This window comes from Rhea pennata, chromosome 1 (genome assembly GCF_028389875.1).
Source record: "Rhea pennata isolate bPtePen1 chromosome 1, bPtePen1.pri, whole genome shotgun sequence".
NCBI lineage: Eukaryota > Metazoa > Chordata > Aves > Rheiformes > Rheidae > Rhea > Rhea pennata.
The window spans coordinates 65,656,029-65,683,773 of NC_084663.1; the positions used below are offsets into that span (position 1 = coordinate 65,656,029).

General features: G+C 37.2%; 1 protein-coding gene across 2 annotated transcripts in view; it reads right to left on the reverse strand.

Moving 5' to 3' along the window:
• The window catches only part of FGD4 (FYVE, RhoGEF and PH domain containing 4), a 67,524-nt gene that overhangs the window by 11,725 nt on the left and 28,054 nt on the right, over positions 1-27,745 (reverse strand). For both annotated transcript variants that reach the window (XM_062590105.1, XM_062590097.1), the window contains exons 2-7: positions 26,624-26,788; positions 19,855-20,035; positions 16,161-16,647; positions 8,242-8,331; positions 5,949-6,094; positions 928-1,084 (exon numbers count right to left, since the gene is read on the reverse strand). In XM_062590105.1, coding sequence (XP_062446089.1) covers positions 928-1,084; positions 5,949-6,094; positions 8,242-8,331; positions 16,161-16,647; positions 19,855-19,946 — 972 coding nt within the window. In that variant the 5' untranslated portion in view covers positions 19,947-20,035; positions 26,624-26,788. The remainder of the gene's footprint in view (positions 1-927; positions 1,085-5,948; positions 6,095-8,241; positions 8,332-16,160; positions 16,648-19,854; positions 20,036-26,623; positions 26,789-27,745) is intronic.

Genomic DNA, 27,745 nt, shown 5'->3' on the forward strand with positions numbered 1-27,745 from the left:
AATAATCAAGAGAATTCATAAATAGAAGTCCCATCGAAAAAACCCTCCCAAGTATGTGAACTTAGCTCTATAATAACTCAGAAAACAAGGAAATTAACAACTGAATTAGCAGAAGCAGCTCAAGACCATGTGTTAGCAAAAAGTCATTTTTCAAAGGGCCCTAAGGTATATTTTATCTATCTGATGAGAATGTTTTCTTTCAGCTTTATGCATAATGTAAACTCTGCTAGAAGTATCTTAAGATGTGTGTTCACATCCATGTTCTTAGATGGAATCACAAGATTCCATTAAAATACAAACAGTTAGCACCCTTCACTTAAAATCACAATAATCTATAGTGCAGTAAGATTTAAGCAGAAATATCTTCTTCCTTTTCTAGCTGCTAAGTTGCAGCCAGAAGACACATAGCTGCCAATTCCCAAAGAAGCCTACAGGGAGCACTAGAGGGAATAAAAAGCATTTTTGAAAAGAATGCTGCATTGCCACAACTGCTAAGCTTCATCTTTTGTGGCTCAGCATTTAGGATTTCATACTTAACATAAAGCTTAGTGTTCTGGAAAACTGCACTGCTGTAAGCTAATGCAGTATTTACAAATTCCATGCAAGGATCTACAGTTTTGCACTGATAGATAATTTTTCCCTGAAACATTTTCTATGACAAAATATAGTATTTTTCAGTCTCCTGTTTCAACCTTTACACTTTGGTCCTCTAGGTTGCAGTGGAAAGCCTGGATTTGCATGTGTATTTGTGCACATACACAGGGAGAAGGAGAAGAAACATAATATAGTATGAAGTGGACAAAAACAACCCTTAATTCTGAGAGATTCGATATTTAATTTTCTCTTTAATCCTTTTGTCCCCCCCCCCAAAAAAAACATACACATTTTTACATATGCTCATATTACTTGGAGCACTCTTCCTACTACCTGAATGTCTTGAATAATGAACTTGAATAGAGGTGACCGTTCAGTCCACATTTTCACTAATTCCATTGCGTTATCAAAATTCTTCACATACTCTCCATACATCTTGAGGAAAGGAGCTAGCTTTTGCAGAATATCTCCAATTCTGGGGGTCGTAGTCCTGCAAAGTAAGAGGGTGGAATCTCAGAGCAAACAGGAAAGAAAAAAGTCATGCAAGGTTATAAAACATTTCAGAGAGCTTCCTTTAATAGAGAATCCTTTCTGTTTGGGATCACCTCATAGAGAGTTCTAGCATAATGATTAAAACTGAGCAAAATGACCATAGAAAGATTGTTTATATCCTCTTTGATGATCTATAATGCTTACAGGTCGTGTGGAGCACTAAAGGAAGAAAAGTGCCCTATAATGAAAAACAGAAAGGCTTTGTTTACAAAACACGTCCTCATTTATTTCATTTACAGTTCCTTAAACTACATTATCTTCTTTTGACCATACTCCATCCTATAAATACCTAACTTGTGATTTTGTTTGAGGTCTAAATCCATATCATAAAGAGCTTCCCTCTTCCATGCCATATCTAAGTACAGGTATTTACAGCTTTTTACAATTAGTATTTGACAAAACATGAAGTAGTGAGAATCCTTTAGATTCCAGCCTTTTGTGCTAACTTCCACACAGTCTTCCCAATTATTGATAGCATCTGCCAATAAAACAGAACAGAAAAGACTAGCTAACTGATGGAGGGGGGAGGACATGTGGAGAAGCTGCATCTCTTGATGCCTAGAAAGAAAGCAAAAACAGTACATATGCATCTCCTGGAACTGCAGTGTGAAATACATGGTCTACATTTCATTTTCAAGAACATATTCTGAAACTCTGTACTGCTGAATTTCTGAAAGTCTAAGATCAACGTTGTGGTAGTGGCTTAACTGCAGTTTAATGTACCATATATACCATGTATATACCTTACACACAAAGTTTTCATTTTTTTTTTCTTTTTATTTTAATCGTTGAAGGAAAAGTGAAGCATTTACTTCAGCAGTCCACCCCAATACACTGCTTCTCCAGGAAGAAAGGTGAGCAGAAGGGAAAGCTATTTGAACAGCAAACATTGCCCAAAGAGCCAAGTGTCTTGGTCCAGGGCTGCCAAAGGATGGCCCCCATCCAGCTGCCTGAGGGGGCTTGCAGTACCTCCGTGGGAGCTGGCCGAGGTGTGAGCTCCTGCTGTGCCTGGCAAGGAGGCAGGAGGGGAAGGTGCCTCTGCAATCACCAAGGTTCACCACCCTTAATTAGGTTCAGCTATTTGCTAAACCAGACTGGATATAGAAAAACACACACACACACTCACTCAAAGGCAAGCCAGCAGTTTAAAACAAAAATCCATTACTTTTACTCACTGAATGGTATTTCTCTGGGTTGCCATTTTATTTCAATGTAGCAGCATACTTTTGAACTTAAATAAAACACAAACCATGCCACAGAACTGAAGGGTGAATTCTTTTTTAAAGGTCAACGGAAAAATACAGATATTAAAGTTTTAAAATAAATTTCATAGTTAAATCATTGTAAGGTTTTTCCAATTAAAAGGCTGAAAGTAGAAAAGACTGCTGCATTGCTTTGTATCTACAGAAATTGGCATAAAAAATAAATATTTCAGCCTAAGTGTTTCACAGCTATTACTAGACAGATGTTACAAGCAAATGTCAGAAGTTTTATAAACCAGGAAGCAGGAACAGTTTGCTGTGCCTGCTGCTTGGATACCCATGGCAGCTAATTTATACAGAACACTGCAATTTTACCCTTTATGGATGTACTAAATTTTCACAGCTAACTTTCATGCAAGACCTTTTTGTGTCCAAACACGTGGAGGCTGGAAAAACAGAAATCCGTTATCATTTCAGATAAGCAGGACAAGGTCCAGAGCACAAAGAGCTCTGGAAGAATATGAAGGACAGGCGAAGTCAGAGTCTTCTGAGATCATCCCTTGATGGACTTCTGACTACAGATAACTAGTCCATTTCTTACTCAAACAGTAGGCACCGTGAACCAAAACACGGAATTTACTAATTGCCATAACTCCAGGACAGTTATCATTTTCTTGGCTAGAAAGGTTGGATAGATATACCATAGATCCAAATCACAGCGCTGCCCATCACCTGGCAACAAAGCCAGCATCAAGGAGCAAGCCTTCGTACTGTTCTGAGTATACACCACCACCTCACACTTCTATGCTACTAGACCAACACGGTGTTCACCAAAGCATTCCAAAAACCTCGAGGTTGAAAGAGTTCAGCTACTGATCATGATGTGTACTATCTCTTTTAAATCTGCCATGGTAGCGAGAAAACAGCTGAAGGAAAGGTCTATAAAATCATGGCACAGCAAATGTGACTACAGAACCACTGTTTGGTCCCTCTTCCAATATAACAGCCTGCAGGCATCAAACAAAATTTTAAGTTGTAGACTCAAAACAAAAGGTAATAAGGAGTAGGTCAGCCCTGAAACTGCTACAGGACACTATGGACTCTAAAACTTTGTGTTCAGAGTGAAACAATTTGAATGAGAAAAATGAGAGCAATGTATACAAATACATGCACACACAGCAGCTACAACTCTCTGTTCTTATGTTCTTCCCCAGGCATCTGGTATTGGTCATCCCTGGGTACAAAACAGTGAGCTAGATGGACTTTTTTTTTTGATTTGGGCTGTCTGTTACACTCTGCTTTCCTTTGGAAAAATACTGCAGTGAGGTTTTTTCTACTGTTTTCAAGCTGTGCATTGTACAATAGATATTCAGCTCCAGCTGTTGTGCAGCTCATTCAAGATGCAACTATCAGCCTGAATTTCATTTCCACCTGATAAGTTGAGGTTCCCACTGCCTTTTCTTCTAAAAAAGGCTTATTGTTTATCAATATTTATCACGACATTCATCACAGATTTTACTGAATATTTAAAGAACAAGGGGCAATTGAGAGTGCCAGCTTATGCCAATAGCTCAGATCAAACAAATCTGTGTGTCGTAACGGTATTATGAGTTGAACTCACTGAGCACCATCTATACCGGGAGACAACAGACCAAAGATGCTAGATGTGAAAGCTGCATTTCAGACTACCATAATGAGACAAGGAAAAACAAGGACAACTTCCTCTGATCTGCTCTCCCAGTTTCAAAATCTATTGCTGAAAACCAACCACAACTCAGGGAAAGTGTCAGAGAAAGTTTTATCCAGCAATTTTTACCTAAAAAAACCCAACAGAACAAGGGCATGGAACTACTAAAAGAAATATTCAAATAGTTTCTATAACTAATTAAGGGAATTGGTGAGGAAAATGAACCCTGGCAGAGGCTGTTGTGCCAGACATTTCAGAGACTGGGGGTGGCGTGGTGTGTTCTTTCCTTCAGCAGTAATCTGGAATTCTTGCCCTCCTCTGCACCCTTTCATCCAACTCCTCCCAAAAGCACACTCTTTTAAGGACATTTAACAAGCTGCCTCAGATAAAGCAGAGAGGTTATTTCCAAGCAATGTGGGAAAGGTAATATCCTTAGCATGCAATCTATTAGCTTTGCACCAGTAGTCAAAGCTCACCTAAAAAAAGCACTCTTCAGCCTCTAAAACTATGTAATTTTACATGTCCTCAGTGTGCATTTTGCAAATAGACAAGATAGTACGCACTCACAGAAGACAAGCTGCACTATAAATTTCAGTTCATATATATAAAGCACTGACATAATGTAGTTCAAACAACTTTTAAGAATCATCATAGTAAGTTATATTCCATTTCTCATGAATATCCACTCTATCTTTAGGCTTGGGTTGATATTTACCATCATTTGAAAAAATAAATTAATACAAGAGGATGAATGGATCTTACAGTGTCATGGTGCAAGGAATGCAAATGTAAGGATTAAATTTTGCTATATTTCATGCTGCTTAAGTTTTATTTTTTGCATTATAGAAAATTTGGAGATATCCTATTTTTGCTTGTGATGCTCATTCTTCCATTTTAAATGGAAACTGAGAAATGATCTTACAGAATCTGGATACAGATAGCTTGTGATCTAAAACAATACTGTGTGGTCTAAGACTGTTCATCTAAGCCACAAGAATACCTTATTCCTTATTTTTTATTATGATTCTTAACATTTAAGGTGTTCTATGAATGCGTATCTGGAAATAGTAGCTGGATAAGCACTAGATTACATGAAACAGGTGTTGATGTGATACAGTCGGACCAAGTTATCCACAAAAATACATATATATATATTTTTAGTAAAGAATTCCCTTTTCTCAAATGAGACAGGAAAGCAGCAATGGTTTGAGTTTGTTTTCTGAGGTCTTTTTTGTTCTGCTTGCTTCTTTGTTCTAATAATTACATAAGAAAAATCAAAATCATATGGTTATATTTAAATATTCCATACTTTTCACAGTCCAAAGATGTTTGTAATTATGTACACCAAGGAATAACAAAGATACTGCAATAATACATGATCATTACACAGCATATTTATACCTAAACTAACCTTCCTGCTTGATCCAAACAGAGGTCTTATCAAGAAAAGCTAGAGAAAAAAAATGACCAAAACATATACCTGGATTTTAATTTCAAACTGATAAAACTAAAACACACTAAAAATGAACACCACTTTACTACAGATATGGAAGCAGTAATGGCAAAAGTTACATCCTAAGAGTGTGAGAAAAATACATGCTATTTATTTAAATGTTTGTATACTGTCCAAAAAAAATCATCAGGTAGCACATAATTTTAATTTGAGCCGCTAATTCAGCAAGGCATTTAATCATGAGTAATCTCATTGGCTTCAGTGAGGAAGATGTCCTTTATTTTAAGCAAATGACGCAAGTCCTCTGCTGAATCAGATCCTGCTGAACAGTAGAAGCACAGATGTTCTTCTGCCCACAAGTACTTCCTAGGACTGGAGGTACCTTCCCTACCTCAACCTTGTAACAGAATTTCTACAGACACTGTTTCATTAGTATATTAACCAGTAAATCACCTCTTACCATTCCTGCATTCTTTTCTCAAGTTCTGGAAGTAAGAATTTACTGTGGAAGGCATTTATTGATGAGATATTAGAAAAGATTTTGTTAACCACTTCAGCTGGAAACGAGCCTCTGTTAGCTTCTTCTAGGAGCCTGGAATAGAATACCTGCAATACAGAAAAAGAACCCAAAACCTATCAGCCTGCTATCTTTCATCAATGGATTAAGACCTATCTTTCCTTCCTACTCCAACTGGGACATAATTAATACACCAAGAGTAAAGACAGATAATGACAAATTATTTATCATCTTCCTCTAACCTGAAGCAAAAGATTGCCTCTTCTCCCCTCACACACACTTTTTTTCTTTTTTTCCTTATTTGAGCCAGAAAAGTGCTACAGGATGAGCAGACTAAGGGAGGCCAAACTAAAGCAGTACTGTTTCGGTTTGACTCTAGGCATGCTGTCTGTTTTAACATCTAGGTCTCAGCTTTTATAGTCTCCCAGTCTCACTTTCCACTCTTGCTTTCCTCAATTAGTCTGATGTCTAATTGCCATTAGCCTGACTACTATGCTTGTATACTGTACCCCCTTATTCTTTTAAAACTGAAATCTATGACCAGTCCCCATTTACCATTCAAAACACAAAAAGGTTCCAGGTCTGACTGGGCTCTTTAGTATTTCTGTAGTCTCTTAAAAATATGTACGTATGTATGTGTTTCTCAATTAATGAACTATACTCAGAGTAGATGCGACTACAAAATGACTGCAGACCTGTGCAGCTGTCAATATGCATGTCACATAAAACAGTGCTAATGAGGAGCTATAGCCCTGCTTAGCTCTCTCTCTCCCATGCTTTAATAGGCAACAGACTGCATCTCCCTTGAAAAGTCATCAGAAGCTTGGGTAATGGTTTGGAAAAAAGCAAAAAAGAAAGAAAAGAAATTGAAATCAGGGGCTTTGATAATCCCAGATGAGATAGTAAACCCCTTTTAGAAGAAAAAAAGTTATCACCTTCAGATATACTTTAAGATATGCTTCCTTTGCTCTGGCTCTGAGAGGATTATTAGTTAATTTTGACAAATTACTTTGAAGTCTAGAAAGGTTACATAGCTTTTTAACTCAGTTTAGAAACATAACAGTCCATTCCCAGTCTTCTGCTTTCCTTTCATTATCAGCAACTGAGTAGCTGTGCTTGAAACTAACTTCTCAGAACTCTGTCCAGCTAATATTTGGAAAACAGGCATGCCCTAATGCACTTATGATTGAATCAAAGAAAATGCTTCCATGCTGCCTATTAAAAAAAGCTATAAATGAAGTAAACATTTTCCATCATAACTGATATCTTTTTATGGCTCTAAAGCAAAGCTCTTGTTTGCAATACTTGTTTTTTTAAAACACATATATCCATCCCAATGTGGGTCAGCCTGGTAAATCCACTTTCATAAGGTCCATTACTGAGATCCCTAAGCAGTCTGAACAATTAACAAATTGTCTCAGACTTTTTATTTCTTTCTCAGTTCCTGTGTACTATGCATTAGATCTGGGAAATTTAAATAAACAGCAATGCCTGAGAAAACTGTAATGGAGTAAGGCAGTGTATCCTAGGTAGTAAGTAAAACGGATACAGGTATTATGTGAGAAAGTGAAGAAGACTTGAAAGGATATTCAAGAACTACGGACTGCTTCACATTTAAGAAATAGCAGTTTGATTCTTCAGAGCAGCAGAATTCAACCCTTTCCTTACAGGAAGAATAACGTCAGCTCACTTCAATGGGATTTCGTCCAAATGTACAGGGAGAAAACAGGGCATATGCAGTTTTGAATGGGCACCTTCCAGGTTCTTTGACATTAATGACAAAATGCTGTACAGTTGGCCCAAATGTGAAAGATGTAGTGAATCCCTAGTGAGCAGATGATTTCAATATTATAAAATATGATACCTTCCTTGTCAAGTCAAGAAATGAGTGAGCATAATACTATCCATCTCCTTTATTGGCAGGACTACTCATATAAAGTTTGCACTACTGTTGCTCATGGTAAAGTCTACACATGTACACACTTACACATGTACACATTTACAAATGATTCTCTGTTTACTACCCATAAAATTCTAATAAAGTTTTAGAAATTTAGTGTTCCTAAAATAAAAAAAAGGCAAATTTATGTGGCAACCACAAACAAGCGGCCGGCAGTGTCAGCAGAATGCTCAAACCACTCCACCTCTTTTATGTAATTTATATCCACAGATACATGCATAGCTGTTCAAGTGAACTCAGAGTAAGAAAATAAAAACAAATTCAAGAAAAATGTACCCGATCTAGGAGGTCAAGTCGGCTAACATAGGCTTTTTCTGTATGTAGAAGTTCATTGGCAATTTTGTGACGTTTCTGTTCATCTGTTTCCTGGAGAAAAATAAGATCTCTTAGAATACCTTAAGAAACGTAATTTAACCCATAAAAATAAAAAAAAGAAAAAAAAAAAAAAAAAAGAAGTTGAAGAGACACATTTACGTTACATTCCAAAAAATAACTAAAGTCCAAGTTTCACAGTTAGCAATATTCACTCCATTTCTTAAAATATGAGCATTTCAGCAGTTTAATCAATAATTCAGAAGGTGGGCAAGAATCAAACACTGAAGAGCAAAACTCAGAGCCTAAAATATTTAATATTTTGTAGTTAGTATAGGAATTTTCACTGAAGCACCAAACTCCCTCACATCCTGGCAATCTAGTACCCCTAACATTTCAGGGCTGGAGGAACTAACTTGCAGAGTACAATGTAACAGATGGGATTTGTTGGTGTGTTCCCCCCCCTCCACCTCCGTTTTTAAAGTAATTTGAACTAACTGTTCTTTGCATAACAGAATTACAGAAAAATACTGTACAAAACATTTTATGTTCATGAATATACTCATTGATGGTAATTTGTTGACTGCAATTAGATTACTCTTTCAGTAGGCCATCATACAAGTTATTTGTCCTTCTTAAGAGAAGCTTCACATGGAAGTCTTTCATTCCACAAAATACATTTCTCCTAAAACTGAAAATAGTCATTCAAATTTCAGTTTTATATCAAATATATGCTAGAATATGAAATTATGAGTTGCTTTGAGAAGTCACTTCAAAACAGAAAAATGAAAGCACTCTATTCGAAAAGGTTAAAACATTTGGCAAATGCCTTATTTTCCCAAATGTCAAATTCAACACAATGACACTGCCATTACAAGATTTTCTTCCAGATTTACTGCTAGCACTGAATAATGTTCACATTTAAAGACATCTGAGCCTTTCCTGAGTAAATGGCAATCTTATCATTGAGCTTATAGGAAGGTGATCATTTTCTAGACAAATCACAGATACTCTTCATTAAAAAATAGAGAGCACTTCAAAGAGTTATTTCTGATTACAATCCACACACCATTTTCCACAAGAATGAGACAAACATTTTTGAGTACATTTATAAAGACTGCAGAACGATGAAGTACAGAGCTTTCATTTAAAGGACTTCAGTATTTTTTTTCTCCTTTCAGTATACATTAAGGATTCCAAATTCAAACACATTTCGATCCTGATCTTCAATGTTAACCTCCTCTCTAAATACAGGTTTCAAATAGCGACTTCAAAGCTGTTCATTAAATCTGTTGAACTCAGCATAGCAACCACAGTAAGCTACAGAACGGCATTCTCAGTGCTGTCAGAGACGCTGCAGAGGTTTGCAGGATTAGCTGTTACACCTACAGCATGCTGTTCAGCACAGTCACTTACAAGGAACCTCGCCTGTGGATTTGAGGCACCAAACTGTGGGTGCTACTGGTTCCTCTGCATTTTTTTTTTTTTTTTTTTTTTTGTTAAAACATGTGCTTTCCCCTCAAATAATGCTCTATAGGAACCAAGCTAAAATTATCTGAAGATTATTTGAACTAATAAAGAGAAGGGAAAACCACGCACAGCGTCACACAAAATGACCAACTGAAAGAAGTATTTAAGCATCACTCCTGAGTCAGGGCAAATCCCTCTTGCACTCTCACTATACTCTGACTCTCAGCTCAGAATCTCCCTTACGTATCTCCCTTTTTCTTGAACTCAGTCTCCTCTCTACCTCAATCACAGTACCTCACTCAGGAAATTTGTACATGAGAAAAATACACATTACAGATGAGTTATCACTTAACCATAGTGGCATAGTCTTATTCAAACGTAACAGTGCTCACCAAGAAGGTTAGACCAGTGCGAGAATAACAGGAAATTATAATACTCATTTTCTTTTAGGGAAATCCTCATTTTTCCACCACATCATCTCAAAATTTCCTTCCCATTTTCGATGATCTCCTAAGTGTGTTTTTTTACTGCTCGCTCCATCCTCCTCCCTGCTCTCACTCCCACTTCAGCGTTTTGTCCAGCATCCCATCCAAAGAAGACCACCTGGTTTCCCTGAGCTCATTCTAGTTTCCCCTTTGTTAAAAACAACATATCATGGGCTATTTTGCCAATAGCAGCGTTCACCTCCTATAAAATTTGTTTCATGGAGGTGGCAGCCACGTGCTGGCACCAAGCTGGTTGATATTGAAAGCGATGCCAGTTATACAAGAAATGTATATTTAGAGAAGTGCAAAGTCAGAAGAGGTCCTTCATCTGTTCCGAGATGGTGAAAGCGGGATAGAGAAGGCGTACAGATGTGTAAATCCGGTAACCCACATGGCCCCACAAGGCACCCGTGCTGGGAAGGACTCACGAGGAAGCTGCGTGCCCCTAGGCGCAGTGGCAGCCCTCCGGCGCCGAGCCGCCCAGGTGGTCCTCCACGGAGCGGGCAGGCAGGCAGCCGCCAGCTCCGGGCTCGGGCCAGCCACAGCAGCGCAAATGGCACAGGTCCCTGCGCACCTGCGTTTGGCTACTCTGAAGCAGCAGGAAATAACTCTTACATCAGGATTCAGAAGAATATTTTGTGACAGTGAAAATGATGCAGAGCCATTCGTTACTACAGCTGTTCAACGAAATGCCATTGAAAAACCTGTTTAGAGGTGACAGGAAAAATTCTTAAAAGTTCAAAAACATGAGGTTAGTATTCAATGCTTCCCTAAAAAGCTACTGTTCTGATCAAAAAATCAAATCAAAACAACGAAAGGAAGCATTAATTCTGTTTTAAGATACAAGTCAAGCTCTATTATGGAGCTATACTGAGATTTTCAACATATATACATGCACAAATGCATATCTCTTTTTGCAAGTAGGACAATAAGACAATAGAAATTAAAGAAATAGAAAAAATGTTTCTGAAAGTTTTATACTTATATCCTAGTATATTAGTATTGATACTGCATTCTTTGTAGTTAATAAACATATTGAGACAAAAATTTTCTGTAAGATAGACAGACCTGAATTTTAAGTTTTTTCTTGATTTCAGGGAACTTTTCAAATTAATGTGATAGTCCATAACACATCATAACTCAATACATAAAAACAAACCAGGAATGATTATGTTGATATACATAGAATGTTGACCCCCAAAAGTTTAGGATTTTTTATTGCTGATCAAAGTATCAGAAGTGTGAGGTAGTATTTTTAAGTGCCTAAGCTCCACTTCAAAACAGAATGCAGTCATGCAGAAAATGCCTAAGCAGTTTTTTAAACACTTAAGCAATTTAAAAAAATGCATCTCTAATCTCCCTCCCCAAAAAATGATAGAGTTGAATAAAATTTATTACTATTAATTCCATGGCTGCAGCTGAACTGAATTCTCGGTTTTAATTACCTCGCAGAAAGTAACCACCAAAAATTGCAAGTTTAGACATTTAGTTACATATTTTTAAACCATAAGTATATACATTTCAACAAGCTATCTAACTATTCCAAATGCTGTAACATTTTATTTTTCATGAATGAGCAATTCTTAATTTAAGCATAGTATATGAAAATAAACAAATGTATTGCTTAGTAAAGACAAACTATGAAAGCAACTTAAGTCATTTGTGATTTAAGACCTAAGAAACTCTCTGAAGAACTGAAGTAGGTATTTTGGTTCAATCATTTATCAGCCAAAGTATTTCAAAGTTAATAATCTTGACCATACCATACTTTCCATTCCATCCAAACATTTGGCAAAGTTTATTCAGGTATGGCCAGAAAAGAAGTATTTCTATAACAGAGGCCTAAAAGTAAACATTTCTCTTAGGCTTAATTACATACTACTTTGTACTAAGTTGTATGCCATTTGAATTATTTCATCACTATGCTTGCTTAAGAAATCAAAGCAAATAATTTTGAAATTGTTCGTGAACTCTGAAGTTAAGATGAGTACAAAAACTGCAGTTCATGTCTTCTAATGTTGTTTTTCCAAAGTCCTAAACTTTCACATTACACTAATTTAAAGTAGACCTGATGTAAATTAACATCAGCCCCAAGGACTTTGCAGTAACATATCAAGCAACACAGATAGGATAAGAGCTGCAGAATACAAATACCATTCAGTATATGCTTTGTTTTGTTTAAATGCTGAGTTTGGTCTAAAGTAACAGACTTTATATAATTTGGTTATTTTTCTTTTAAGCTGTTTATGTGATAAATGCTTCGTGATCCAAAGCCACCTTCTGTAAGCATTAGGAATAGAAACGTAAATTTCCATAGGAACTTAAGATTTCCTTTCATTGCTTGAGCCCTAATTTTTGAAATTAAAAAACAGCACTGAATCTTGCAAGACTTGCAGTAAAAATTCTGAATACTACCACTGCCTTCTCACTTATTAACTATGTAGTTAATACATGGATTGTATAGGCCATGGACTATATATAGTTAATATGCATGACAGATTAACTGGAATATATGGAATATATATTAACTATATGTCCATTAAACACATGATTGGCAACTTTCTTGCATAGCAACCAAGACAGTAAAGAACCTAGTATCCCTAAGGAGGTGATTCCTCTCAGGAGGATTTACAAATATTTATACAGGAAGCTAAAGACACAGAGCTTTATTCATGATTTACTGCTTAGGAACAACATAAATTTGTAGAATCAAGATTTTACTTCATTTCTGTTTCTCTAGTGTTGCAAAAGAAAATCATTTCTTGGCAGGAAGTTAATTTAGCAAGAAAGTTTCTTCCCATTTTTAAATATCTCCACATCCACATTTAGAAATATGTAATTGCCAGAAAGTTTTGCGGTTGTAGCACTGGATCCCCCGACACTGCAATTAAAAGAACACATCCAGTAAAGACTTTAATGAAGATGTGCAATGGATTCTTCTCCACCTGTGGAATGCATGCAGTCTCTGTCCATATTTCCTACCAAGCTCAAAACAAACACAGAAGGATTTGTCTTCTTGTCTTCAGTTAAGTCTTGTGGCATATTTCTCACAAGATGTTACTCGGGAAATTAATTGATTGGGATGTTCCTGTACTATTCCGCCTCCACATTTCAGGAAACTAAATCTTATGACAGAAGGTGCTTCTGCCCCAAAGAAGATAATCCTTAGCTTTTAATTTTCTTTTTCCTTGTGATATTTGAGGCTTATGACTTTTAGACTATGTAATACAGACATTAAGAGAAATAAAGTATGCTCTATTCTTTGATCTTTTGGGGAAAACATTTCAGAACAGCACTGTCAAATTTACTAAGTTTTGCCTAAACCATTCCAGGACCAGTAAGAATCTGACTTCAGTCAGATATACAGTGGTGAGAGGGAGAAAACAAACAAACAAAAAAACAAAAACAAAGAGCAGCATTATTTCAAAATGAAGTTTCTTTTCCAAATCTAAAAGCAATCCGTGTTTTGGTTTTGCACCATTTTCCAGTTCAGTTCACCCAGCTTTCCAGCAATTGATTTAATTTACTTCTGCTGTACAGACACACATTTACAATGCAACAGCACCACCTTTTCTCTTCCCTGTATTAAAAAGTATAGCGTCCAGGAGACAAATAAGATATATTGCATCAGTATCAAGTTATATAATCAGATGCATAACTTAAAGTTCGCCTAAACAGGCATTTTCTCCTATTTCTATTACTCATTTGTACTTACACTTGCTTAATTAAAAAAGACATGAGTGTTGTCACTCAATTCATTGTAACTTTAACTGGGCTGCATCCAAGTTTTAAGATCTTCTACCAACTATGTAGGTGCCTAGCAAAACCACAGACTGTATCAATGCTCTTGCTTCGTGCCAATGTTTACTTGCACGTCAGAATAGCTAAGCTCTGTTAGACCTTGCTTGCTTCTCAGCACCCTCTCCTCCTATTCTAGCATGGCAACAGCAACTTAAAGCTCCATGGGGCTGATTTCAATCTATAGGTTGCATCAAACTCATCTAAATCTTGCCACTTGTAAATACTGGCACTTAGATCATCCTATGATACATGTGCTTCTTAGTCTCACTAGACCAAAGGCAACATTCGTTTCACAGATTCAGTCCTCCTCTGATGCTCTCTTTAAGAGTCAACCTGCAGGCTTTTCAAAATCTTTCTAGCATCAGCAAATAATACTTCTAATCACAGTTATATCAGACCTCAAGCTTTAACTTTTGATTGATACAAGCCAGAGAACAGCTGGTCACCCAGCTGGCCAAAGACAGACTGTAATGAGATTGCTCCCATTAGCCCTCTCTCCAAGCATTTGCTAAGTTCCTTCCTGGGTTTTATGCCACAACAGCCTCCAGTTTCTCCCTTTTCCTGAAAAGGCTGCCAGCACCTTACTGTGTAATTTGGATTCAGGCTTAACATTGCCTGTGGAGTGTTCACTGCGTTTTACTGGCACAGAGAGGGGAAACAGGCATTACCGAACAGGAGACGGAAACACAATGAGAAGAGGTGTGACAGATTAAAGGTGCCTTGGATTTTTACCAGACTTATGTATAGACAGGATCACAATGTTCATTACCGGAAAAGGGGAAAAATACTCAACCACCTTCTGGTCATTAGCTAGGATATTTTATCCTGTAATGTGCAAAAAATGGGACCCACCTTTCCCATATATAGAATTTATCCTCATGTGTGTACACATGAGATCTCTAGCTATCCAAGCTCGAGGGCTGGGAGAGATGCCATTGCTTTGGGAGTGAAAACCTAGAGTTTAGCTGTATAAGAACAAACTACAAAAATGCAGACTAGAGCTATGAAATGTTCCATTTCAAACCTCAGAACTACCCTGAAGCTTTGTAGTTAAGTGATGTTAAGTGTGCTCCTGACAACTAGTGAACAGCTTTAACAGCTACATGCAGCTGCCCCTCCTGCCAGATACTTTCCTCTTTGCCTCAGATGCAAAGACAAGAGCTCAGAAGGTCTAGCCCAGCCCCCTCTGCAATGACTCATACATAGCAAAGTAGGACCAGAACTATTGATAAATTCACTGGACATAAATGCTTCAGTGCAAGGAGGCATGTAACCTGATGAAATTTTTAAAAGGGGAAATGCACACAATTTTTCTGCAATTCATTTTTCCAAGACAGATTTTCTTCCACCCACTCATTTCCTTTAATTATTTAAAGCCCTCCTTAATAGGAAGCTCAAATTCATCATCATATATTTCTCCTTGCTAACGAAGTATATATTTAGTATACTCTGATACTTGTGTCTAGCTGATAGCTAGCAGACGGCTACTGCCTTTCCAGTTTTGCCTTGACAACTGCCTACATCGAAGTTGAGGATTCACATGATAGTTCTGCCTTCATCCCTGTTGCTGCAGTACACTACAGGTGGAATTTTATCTTACATGCATGTCCCTTGCACTTTGTCACAGCTCAAGCAATACACACATTTCAATTTCACTTTTTTTTCAACCCTCAGATACCTAACTCAGGGAGGAGGGAGAAAAAGGTATGACCACATTTTTCGCTGTTGTTTAAACTCTGAGAATACATTAGAAAAATATCAATACCCCTTGCAGTGGCATAGTTCCTACTCTAGAATCTGTCATTTTACAGTATAACATTTAAAAAGATTCCCCAAAGCCAATTTCTAATTTTTTGCTTGCTAGTTTCAAAAGCATGTCACTGAATTGCAACTGGATGGTCAAGCTTTTAGGTCTTTTTGTGTTTTAAGACAAAATTGCTGATTTCCTTTACAGAGCCTTTTTTTAATAGGGGGCAAACGGTAACAAACTTTCAAGTTCAAGAAAAAAGAACACAGTAGATTTTCTACTTTCTCAACAGCTTTAAGAAGCTTACTTTTCTATCTAAAAACCTACAGAAAATATCCAGAGCAGCAATACAGCAAGACAGACATAACTTCTCTTTTTACCTTTGTTTCTACAGGTTGATCTTGCTTACTGATTTCCTCATTTGGTTCCTCCTTCACATTAGCATTAATTTCTAGAGTTTCTTTTTCAGATGGAAGCAGTGTATCACTACTTGGAGTCCTGTAGCAGCTATTAAGCATCTGTCCTTCACTGGCAGTTGTAGTCTGCAATGACTCTGTGGTAGTGCTTTCTCTTTCCCCATTTACCAAGCTACTGCCGATTGAATTATCTGGATCCAGCGTGGACAGAGTGGCGCTACGATCAGGTAACCTCCTGTCCTCACGTTCCACCTGGTCTTGTGCTACTACTCCATTGGCCGTGTGTATCTGTGCAACCTGAGTTTTGTCGGTATTACTATTTCCCTGTTTTTGTAGTGAGTGTTGGGAGGGGAGTTTTGGCTGAGGTGATGGTGTTGACCCATATCTTCCTTGAGATTTAGAAATGTTGAGAATGGAGGATTCTTTCTTCAATTCACTATGATTCAAAGGGCTAAAAAAAACAAACAAACAAAACACAGATGAGAGAAAAGTTAAACACGGCCTTAGAGAAAAACCTTGTTACTAAGAGTAGACAGATACACTGTATAACTGATTTCTCTCAAACCATTTTTTCTTTGTTAACATTAGAAACTTCAGGCCATCAAGAATTAAACTGTATTATTTCATTAGGACACACATAAACATGCATCTCTTACTGGAAACCTAGAGTGATGTCCATTCATTACATCCTCATCTCTCTCGAGTCTCCTTTTTTTAAACAGAGGCAGGATCATTAGCAACATGTAAAGATACGGAAACTGAGAAATTGATAAATGAAGCACCTTGCCCAAAGTCTCCCAGAAGACTATTAGCAGAAATGGGGAAAATATCTGGGTTTCCCAAGTCCCAGCTGAATACTTAAACCAACTGGCAATCTATTCCCAAATGTAATTCTTAATTACACAGAATACACAAAACACATCCAAGGACTTTTTTTTTTTACCTCTTTTCTTAATTTAGCATATTGTCAGAGGAGCTTCAAATGCTTAACCTTGCTTTTCTCCTTTCTTACCCCCATTTCCTTGCTCAGCACTATTGTTTCATTAAGCTGCATCTTTTCTGAAGATTCTTTTCCTCATGTTTTCTCAGCTTTAAAGGTATTTAGGTTCGTACCTTTTGCTATCTCTTTCTGTTATATTTGGAGAGCTTGAATTTTAGGATAATATAAACATCAGCATATTCTGTAAAAAAATTTTGGCTTCATTACTGCAAAAATTGTTACAACCAAAATAAAACACATATACTTCAATTTTGTTTGAAGTAACTTTATCAAACCATATTCAACCTGCAGAACGATACCATTACGGTGCTTCACCATGTTGTTCCTAATATTCAACATTAATTAATACTGAACATTAAGGTGAAGAATAGTTATCAACTGTATGTTTATTCCTTATTTTCAGTTTACATAAATATCAGAATCATATTCTGAACTTTAGTATGTGTAGCTTGAAAAATACATCACTAGCTTCTGTTTCCATCACACACCAAAATAGGTAAATTGCTTTTTGTGATTTTGTTGTGTGAAGATCATGCTTTTTTAAAATAAACTCCCAAATTCTGAGAAATTTAACTCCAAAATGCATTTCTCATTTTCCATTGCTGCATGCAGTGCAGAGGTTTATTTAACTTTTTCCCATATCTATGTGGTGTTGGGTGACACAGGCTAAAGAAAATGTTACCATAATTTATAATCATAATTTGCAGTTGATGAACATGAACAGTTATTTGAAGACCAATAATTACAAGTGAAAGTCACCTTCACAGAAGACACACTACGAGACAAGCTTCCACAGCCACAGGAAGGCCTTCCAGAACTGGGCATACAGACTAGGGAAGTCTCTTTTTTTTTTAATGCAGACATAGAATTTGCAACAGCAGAGATCATCATTTGAAGAGAACTTATCATTGGACAGATATTACTGACTTTAATGAATAACTTCAGCTAAAAAGCTAGTCAACTTCCCCTACTCCCCCACCACCATTTTTTTAATTTTTTTTTTTTAAGTCAGCCAATAAGGAAGTTTTCACTGCTTTATTTATAGCTTCCTTTATTTATATGATATAGAAAGTGTTTCTGTAAAACTCAGCAGGCATAACTAGCAGGAAAAAATGGTAGGGTTCACTGATGCTTGAGGAGTTCTATTTCAGAAAAATTAATGCTATCAAAGGGCTTTTTAAAGGACAGGAATACGCCCAAAAGCAGCCTAGATCCTTCAGTGACATTACTTTACACAGCTTGAAGGCAGAATTCTATGGGAACTCTTTTAAAAATGTCTCTTACTTTCCACCTCCACAAACACAGTCAAAATGTAACTGCTTAGTTTTAAAGAGGTGTTAAAAAAAACACATGCAGTGTTGTATCTTATTTTAGAACTTTTTAATAGCTCACAGCCACTAGGAAGAACTATGAAAGTAATGAAATTGTTTTTCTAGGGATAGTACACTGCAAAAAAAAACTTGGAATAATGTTTTGAAGAAAGACTAGGAAACAAAATGATATCAGGATGGGAGACCTGAAATGGAAGAAGTTATAAGACCCCCTCGCACTGCATTGGTGTCTTTTCCCCCTTTCTTGACAGTTGTCATGACAGAGGTGTGACTAAGTCTCCCCCAAATGATAGAAGTTTCTTGCAGATGAAGCTCTGAGATTATTTCTCTTTCACTAGACAAACCTACTTCTGTAATGTTTGGCTGTTTCTGCATAAGGATTAATTTCCCCTCATCTTGAGGGCAAAATTCTTTCATTGAAGGTCTTTAATACACTGGCTCCTTTGAAGGATATACTCTGTTGTATATCCCACATTCATTCCGTAGGAAGCACGCCTTAAGAGTATCAACTCCCTCAGGAAACAGCAGATAGCCATATCCAAAACTTGTAACACTCAACTGTCATTGGACTCTTTCTTGAGCTGCTCCTGGGCTTTCTAGAAGGACACTCTCGTTATATGAAGCAGACCTCCGACCCTTTCAGAGCTTATAATGCCTGTCATATACATCTGATCAAAAGACACAGAAGAAACACTGGTTGGTGAAAGCAGACTTCATCATGGCTCATGTTTCTCAAGGTTCTAAGTGCTTCTTATAAAATGCAGTAGCAAAACTCAAAAACATCAACATATTTCACTAAAACCAGCAAGAACTAGAAAGCAAATAGTTAAGTGAATTGTATGCCATATCAGTACAAATAATTCATGCAATTCACCCTCCTCACATGAACGATCTGAAGAGATTAAGTCAACATAAAAGGAAAATCAGGTTTTCAGTTTTCTCTGTTTATAGAAAGTTAAAAGCTTTTCCTGTAATTACAAAGAATTAAAATCAATTCCAAAGTTTCACTCTAAATACAGCACTTGCTTCAAATTGCTGACATTTTTCAGGATGCTTTAAAAATGCTACAAGTTGTTACAAGAAAAATTAAGACTAGCACCCTATAAAAAAAGCACACGTTGTACAGGCCAATATATTTTTAGCTTCCTCCATTTCAAAATGTACAGTTTTGTCATCAGCTCCTCAGGCAGGGATAGGTTTGAGCACTACTACAATACATTCCTCCTTACGTGTGCAATTTCCATTAATCTGCACACAATGGAATTACAAAACAACTAAAATCTTGTCCTGGTCACCATTTCATCGAAAAGGATAGTATGTTACTTACCTTCCTCCTTCGAAACGATTGATGAGATCTGACACTTTACTGGACTTCTCCCTTGCGCCACTAGAAGCAGGCGTGGGTGTATCTTCCTCCATTCTTGGTTTCCGATTTGATAAAGCTTTATGCCTAGGGGTTTGGTATGTAACAGGTGATAAATTCTGTAGATGTATTGGCTTTGGAGGCACTGCAAACAGCAAAAACGTCAGTCAGTCAGTCATGAACTGCTTCTAACTGCCAGACCATACATGAGAATTTCGCACAAGAACTGATCATACAAATGAAAAATAGGAAGTTCTTTGGTTCACTTAACCTTAAATTTGTCTTAATATAGGGATTTCCTACAGTCTCCTATTTACTGTGGGGTATCAGGCATCCTCTTATCTTTTTTGGATATAAGCTAAACCATGTGTCACTTCAACAAGCTACAAAAGTAGTTTTATATAGCCTACTATAGTAAACACCATTTGTGGCCTCCATAACTGCAGATTTTATCCTAAATAGGAATTCAAGTAATCCAAGGATCTAGCTGTGTTGTGGAGCTCAAGAACCTTTCAGCTGCCTCTCTCCAAAGGAGACAAGGTGTGAGTCTAAACTCGGGTGCTCTCGTTCTCCCTTCTCCCCATCTACTTCAAAAACAAGTCAGTGGAAAAGGTATTTGGCTTCAATTTTGAGCTTTGTTTACTCACTGAACCTGTGCCTAAATATACTGCTGAAAATCTGACCCAACAAATATTTTGTATTCTTCTCTTTATTCCCCATCCCTACCATATACCCTTCTGACTAGACTGTCAGTGATCAGCCAGTGTTTAATATAGCAATGAGCAGAAGCCAAAAGACAAGGTGAAGCACACGGCAACTAAAGTTACAGACATCAATCATTTCTAAAATGAACTTTTAGCCCTTTAAGTGACTACTATGCAGCACTTGTGAAAAGTGGAAGCGTTTTAGCCTGGGCTTAAATCTCTTTCACTATCCTACCAGAGCAGCGCACCTCCTGCTGCATTAAAAGGAAGAACAGAAAAAGTCCTTGAGTCCCAGAACACAACCCTTCTCAGTCCCCCAAAAATGTTGTGGGAAGTGAAATCATTTGATATAGAAGTGAAAGAAAAGGGAGACTGCATTTGTCCTTTAATAAACGCAGTGAATAAACTGTCAGGAGTATAGAATTCCCTACGAGTGAAACCGCCCCCTTCATGACCCAGGTCACTGCCCCACAGGCACCATGTTCGGGTCTACCACGGATATTGACCTTTAATCAAGTACATAAGACTCCCTCGGGAGTGATCATTAAGGAAAGAAGGGCAGGAGCTGGCATTAAGGCGTGAGTGTGCTCATATGGCAGAAGAATAGATGCTAGTATAGATTAGACAAGCCATGGATACGGAAAAGCCATTTTCATTGCAGCTTTGACTCCAGAATAGTTTACTGACTTAACCTGGAAAGCCTGTGCACTACAGAAATTAGCTTAAATCCTATCAACTAACATTTGAAAATCATGTTAAAAATTCTTCAAATATACTGTCACAGAATATTATATAGATTTTTGAAGGAGAAGTTCATTTAGGATGACTTTCCATCTCTGCCTTGTATTAAATTTATAGGAGGCAATATTTAACTCTGCTTCCAATAGCCAAATTGCATGTAAAAGGGACTGTAATGTTAGTTGCAGTCCAGAAAGTACTATGAGGAATGCTATGAAGACACAAATTTACCACAAAATGCCTAAGACTTCAATCACACCAACTACAAATGATGACAATGAAATAAAAAACAGAGGGAGAAGGATGGGGATTAAGGTAGATCATGGACTTTTACTGTGTATATGTACATCTCTGGTCCCTTTGAGCTTTATTTATATTTATGAATATATCTATGATTAGGAATAGACTAAGCAAAAAAGGAACTTTGTGGAAGGATACAATGCAGAAAGGAAAACTTAAAACACTATCAATCCTGAGACAAGCAGAAGGCAAACTATGCAACTATTTATGTACGTGAACTAACTGAAGTCTTTCTTGAGAAGCTGCATACATTTGCTCATCCACATTTGTAGTGCTGTGGAGCAGTTTTCCCTATTTTCTACCTTCTCAGGAAGTTTTGAGAAGGCCTGGCAGATTTAGGCCAACGAGCATCAGATAATGGTCGAAGAGCTGAATAGCTTACTGTGCTGACAAAGGCAATGAAACAGCTGAAAAAATGTGAGACAAGCGGGCTGGGAAAAAGCAGGACACATAATTGAGCGTAGGCATTGCAATTTCCCTAGGGGAGGAGACAGCAAGCAAAGAGGACACGGCGTGGATTTACTGTCCAGTGTTAAGCTAGCTTTTAGAAGCACTTCTTGCTCTTACAATACACTTTGTACAATTTATGGCCCAGTGAGTTCTCTTTTGTACATTTCATGAAGCGTTAATATCCACACAAGGATGCATTAAAACTGCTAAACTTGAGGGAATTTATGTCTGCTGATAAAGCAAAATAGTTAGCTGGAAGCTATTTATACTGGAGCCTTCTGGGACAAAAATCAAATCTAGGACATTCTGTGGAGGTGTCACACTTTTGCAGCCGTTTAAAGGGGGAAAAAAAAAAAGCGCTACAGCAGCATTTCAGCAGAGCAAGCACCAGCACTAGGAATCTCCTGACAAACTGGACAATCCCAATGTGTTCAACCTCTCTGTAGTGTCTCCAGGTCTCCAGAGGAGAACCAAAAACCAAACAGCTACATTAATTCATTAACACAAACCAGTTTCATTCTAAAAAGTAGCATTTCCCCTCATCAGGTGCTCTCATGACTACCGGAAGCTTTAGAAACAGCCCAGTGGGAAACAGGCAGTCACAAGATCCGTGAGAAGGAAAAAAAACACCAGTATAAAACAGCCTGCAAACCTTCCTGTAAGGTCAGCCTTGTTAACAGGGATTATGGAGAACAAATTCCATTAATTATTCCCTCAGTGTACTTCTGAAGTGTTTCATTTTAATCAGATTATTTTGTGATGTGCACACAGCAAACTTCTTAAAACAAATATGAAGAATGGCCCATTGTTATAAACTGCACAATACAGAGCTCTGTTCAACTCGATAAATACTCTTGTTTCAATAGCGTAGAACTGTGAACATATTAGAAGATATGAACTGTATATTCTGCCTAAGAAAAACCCTCAAAATACTTGCGTAACTAGATAACTGCTATCGTATATTGCTGGTCAAAACATACAATCAGAATTTAAGCTGTAGCCTTTGGCTGTGCATTCAAGTTTGTACAAGCAAAAGAAGATGGGAGATGATGCTACAAATGGATGGTGCAGCAATCATTAATGAGTCCAAGCCATATTAGCAAAGGTCTTTTATCACTGCTCTTGAAGTTTAATGAATTGATTCCCCCTCTGCCCATTTAACTCCTGTTGGTAATAAAGATTCTGCTACGTTTTGATTCAGTATAAAAGTCCCTGCAGTCATCCACTAAAGCTCCCTTAGCCTGAGTCATCCTTTATCATCTCCTTCCATGCTCCATCACCTTCAGGAAGGTCAAATGAGTACAGCTGGATAGATACCAAAGATTTATACTAGCAAGAAGAGTACAAAATAACAAGTAATCTGAACTCAGTAAAAGGAAAAAAAACCCTCATCTTCTCTTTTTTTTTTTTAAATGAGTATTTCCATGTTTCTATATCACATCAAAACAAGTGTCTTTCAATAATACATTAAGAGATAACAGCAATCATTATCAAGTATACTTTGTTCTCTCATCCGTCTCCTTTCTGAAGATAATGTCTGGGCTTTAGCAGTTTTGTTGATAAAAGAGACACTGCTATGGGTTTCTTAAAGTACCATACAGTTGCAGGACAGTAGCTAGAAATAATCCGCAGTTTTAGTTCAATTCAACTTTAACTGTAGAAGTCTCATTTCACTAGAGAAGCACAGTCAACACCAGTCAACATCCCAGACCTTTTAAGAAGTCTTTCAGCTGTTCTGGGCCCAAGCTACTGAACACCTGCAAAGTCATCAGCTAAACTATAGTTATCAGAGAAAGGAGAACAAGCCTGATGCTACTTGAGCACATAGTTGCAGCTGAGTGAGTGTTGAACGGGTGGTGTCCATGCCCGCTCACAGTAGCACAGACTGAAGCCAGGCCATCTTCCAGGATGGGACGCCACCTGCAACCCACTCAAGGATGCCTCTTCAGCAACAGCCGGAAGGAGATTTGCAAGTAGTCCTAAACACTCATTACGTAAATCTAATTGAGCAACTGATGTGTATGGTCAAGACTGGTAACACTGACAAGAAACTTTGCTGGCTGTTTTGGTTAAGTGAAGCTCTTTCTACTGAAAACTTCCAAAGATTTCCATGGCACTTTTTTTGTAGGAGTGTAAAAATGTTGAAATGTCAATTGCTCTTCAAAACAACAAAGTTTCATTCCAGAATCTCAGTAGTGTCAAACATAGCCAAGGTCAGTGCTCTATATGTGCACCAGTCAATACTCTACAAATTTCAATGCCTGGTATTCAGTAATTGGGCATCATATAAAACTCATGCAACAGTTAACTCGGATCTAGGCCCAGACCGCTGCCTAAATATTTGCATGTAAGAGCAAATTCCAAATTATCTAACAATTTGCTCCATCTCCTGAGCTTTGTATTTGATTTGCCACTCATTAGAAAATTTTGCTATTTCCACCGAGCGCCTCCAATCTGAATTAGTCCACTTTGTTCGAGCACACACTGTATTAACACAAAAGCAAAGCACTGTTCCTCACAGCTGGTACTAACTGTGACTGCCTGCTTTCTCCGCAGGCCAGATTGCCCTGCTTAACTCCCTCGCTGGCTTGCAATCAGTTTCAGGCTTTGTTCCAAAACTGCAAAGACTTTCATGAATCAAACTACACTCGAAACAGAATTCTGACATATGAATTACTAAACTGTTGATGGAAGGAATTATTGGGGGAAAAAAAACCCTGCTCTTTTACTTACAGTGCATCAGACAGTTTGTTTTCTCCTTGAAGTGCCAGGAAAAAAATGAAATTGAAAGGAAAGAATTTTATATTGGATGCCATGCAGAAATTTATTCACTCAATCTAGCTGCCCTGAGTGATTAGGTTCCAAAAATATAAATTGCTTCTCAGAGTCTAAGTACAGAACAAACCAGGTTCAGAGCCCATGGTTCACTTCAAGTGCAAGATTTATGGATATTTTTATCGTACTTTAAAGCTAAGCTTACTATAAATAGACTTATCTCACTTCATATCTCTCAATTTTAATTGTATACATATTGGTAAGTTAGATGAAGGTCATTTTGTAGTTAATTCATCAACAATCAAACACATTGTCACTACTGGCACAATTCAGGTTTGTGATCTTACTTCCTTTCATTAAAAAAGGGCATTTAGATTTTGCATGGCTAGAGCAACAATTTGAAAAAAACAATCCTACCACTATAAAATGAAAATTGTTCTGTACATGTACACTAAAAGCTGCTAAAAAAAAGTTTAGCAACCATGTTTAAATCAATAAACTATTTTTTTTTTGCTGGGATCATTTGGACTCCCCAATAATCATCTCATTCATTCTATTTTGCTTTGTTTCTTTTGAACAAAGAAAGCCAAAAAAATATGCTTTATAAGTTTAATATGACATATATATTTAAGAGGAATAGATGGAGAAAGACACAGGCAGGCTCATGAACACAGCATGCACAAAATACTATTTACAATGGTATTATTGCATGCAATCTGCACAGCTGTATTTCTCAGACTACAACATTATTCCTGGCTATGCCACTTTTTGGAGTAAGCACTTTCAAGATAAACATAGAAGTCATGCCTAGAAAAGAGCAACAACAGCTGCATAACTACTTGAATAAATGTGGTCCAATGTTATCCAACTCCTAATTTATCTAACAGCTATAATTACAATAAGCAGGATGGTTTTGCTTTTGAGAGATTTAAATCTTTTTATTGATTGCCCATTTCTCTTTATCCATTAACAGATTTCTAAAATATTTTTCTGGGGAACAATATCTGTTCTCTTGTTAATTTAGCATCAGAGAATATTTTTCAGAGCCCCAGGAACCGGTACAGAAAGGCCACTCAGATAAATGATGTTTACATATGGCTGCCAGTATGGTTCACTAAATTACAATGTTTTATCAGAAGTTCCAGACAAACAAACAATAAAAAAAAAATACAGCTTTATTTTGATCTTAGTCTCCCTAAATAAACTAAGCTTTCTCAGCACCCCAACAAATTTCTTTCCCCCTGATTCAAAAGGGGAGGGGGGGATGATTCAAAATTCATCAGGATGCAGCTTTCCATGGATTGATCATTAAATTCACTATATGTAACAGTGATTCTAGTTTCTATCATATCACTAGTATGTCTCACAATCTAATTTATCGAATAGGATGACAATACTAGTCTTCAAAACTCACTCTTTTTTTCTTTTGAGATGAATGAAGTTCCTACTTAGGACATTCTAAACAGTAGGTTCCTGGATGGACAGACACCAAGCCCAGGTCCCCACTGAATTCAAGATTTCTAGAACACACTGACTTTTGCTTCTGTCCAACCTCAGCAGGATCATCAACATTACTGAGAACGCCACACAAAAAGATGGTTTGAGGTTTAGATACATAACCTCCTCCTGTAGGTAAGGCCTATTTATCTTCTTTATCTTTTCTCTCTGAGAAGTAAAGTTCTTTCAAGGTGCTTTACTTTGTTTTAGCAATTGCCTTGAAGCATAAGCTGAAGAGCAACCTAACCAATGTATTTGAGACTATTTACCTTGTGGCTTTGGATTTGAAGCTGTACGTGGGGACTGTTTGACTGGTACACTTCCATTTATTCCCTGAGCCGCTTCATTGTGTACATTCAGCTCAATTAGCCTGGTTGTGGCACCCGCTGGACAAGACTGAGGCGATATTAATAGCTTTGGACAGATGCTGCTGCCTGAAAAACAAGTACACACAAAATATAAGAGTTAAAACAGAATTAAATACAAGGCAGAATGATTATAAATATACCTGTTAAGTGCTAATACTTCAGAGAAAATTAAAATACTTGTCTTCACCTCGAACAGTGTCTCATGCTAAAACATGCTTTGCCTTTCACTAGAATTTATTATATTACTTAAATTGTGAAGAGTCAGATATAAGAAAAGAAAGATTTGCACTGTAATTAGCCTAGGCTCTCCTACAGAAAGAGATCTTTACTAGACTTTTTCCTATCTGAATTGTCAGCGTGCACATTCAATAAAATACAAAAAAAGAGCATTCTCGTTCAGCCATTCTATTTGTGCATCCAAAGTGTTCACAAAAATGCCATACAGTCAGAAACGTTTCTTTTATTATGGTAAGTAGCACTCAAAAATTAGCTAAACATATTTCAGTCTTAGAAGAAAGAGCTCCTACTGTAAAGTATTAAAAAAAAAAAAGAGAGAGAAATGCAAAGCAAGCCAACACATCTATTACATTGCTTCCCAGCAGAACGCAATATATTCTAATTAAGAGATCAATATGCTGGTTTTTCCTTAAGGAACTTTGATGAATAAATAAAGCAAAACATACCCTCAAAGAAAGAAACTGCCTTAAAAGCATCTATCATTACAATGTGGTCACAAAAACCTAATCTGTACACAGCTGCTTTGGGGGGTGGGGGGTAGAGGTAATTGGTTCTGTGAACATAATCAAAGAGTTAAAGAAAATAATGCTATGAAGGACCTTGAGATCTCAGTTAAGTCAGTAATTTTTCTACTCTGAGTCAAAAATTCCTACAACTTTTTTTGCAGGTAGGAGCAAGGGAAAGGAAGAATATCCATTTGTCATTTATTGCAGTGTTCTCGTAATGATTTATACTCGTAACCAAATAAAATCTAGGGGAGAGTTTGAACAGAGACATTTGTTATTT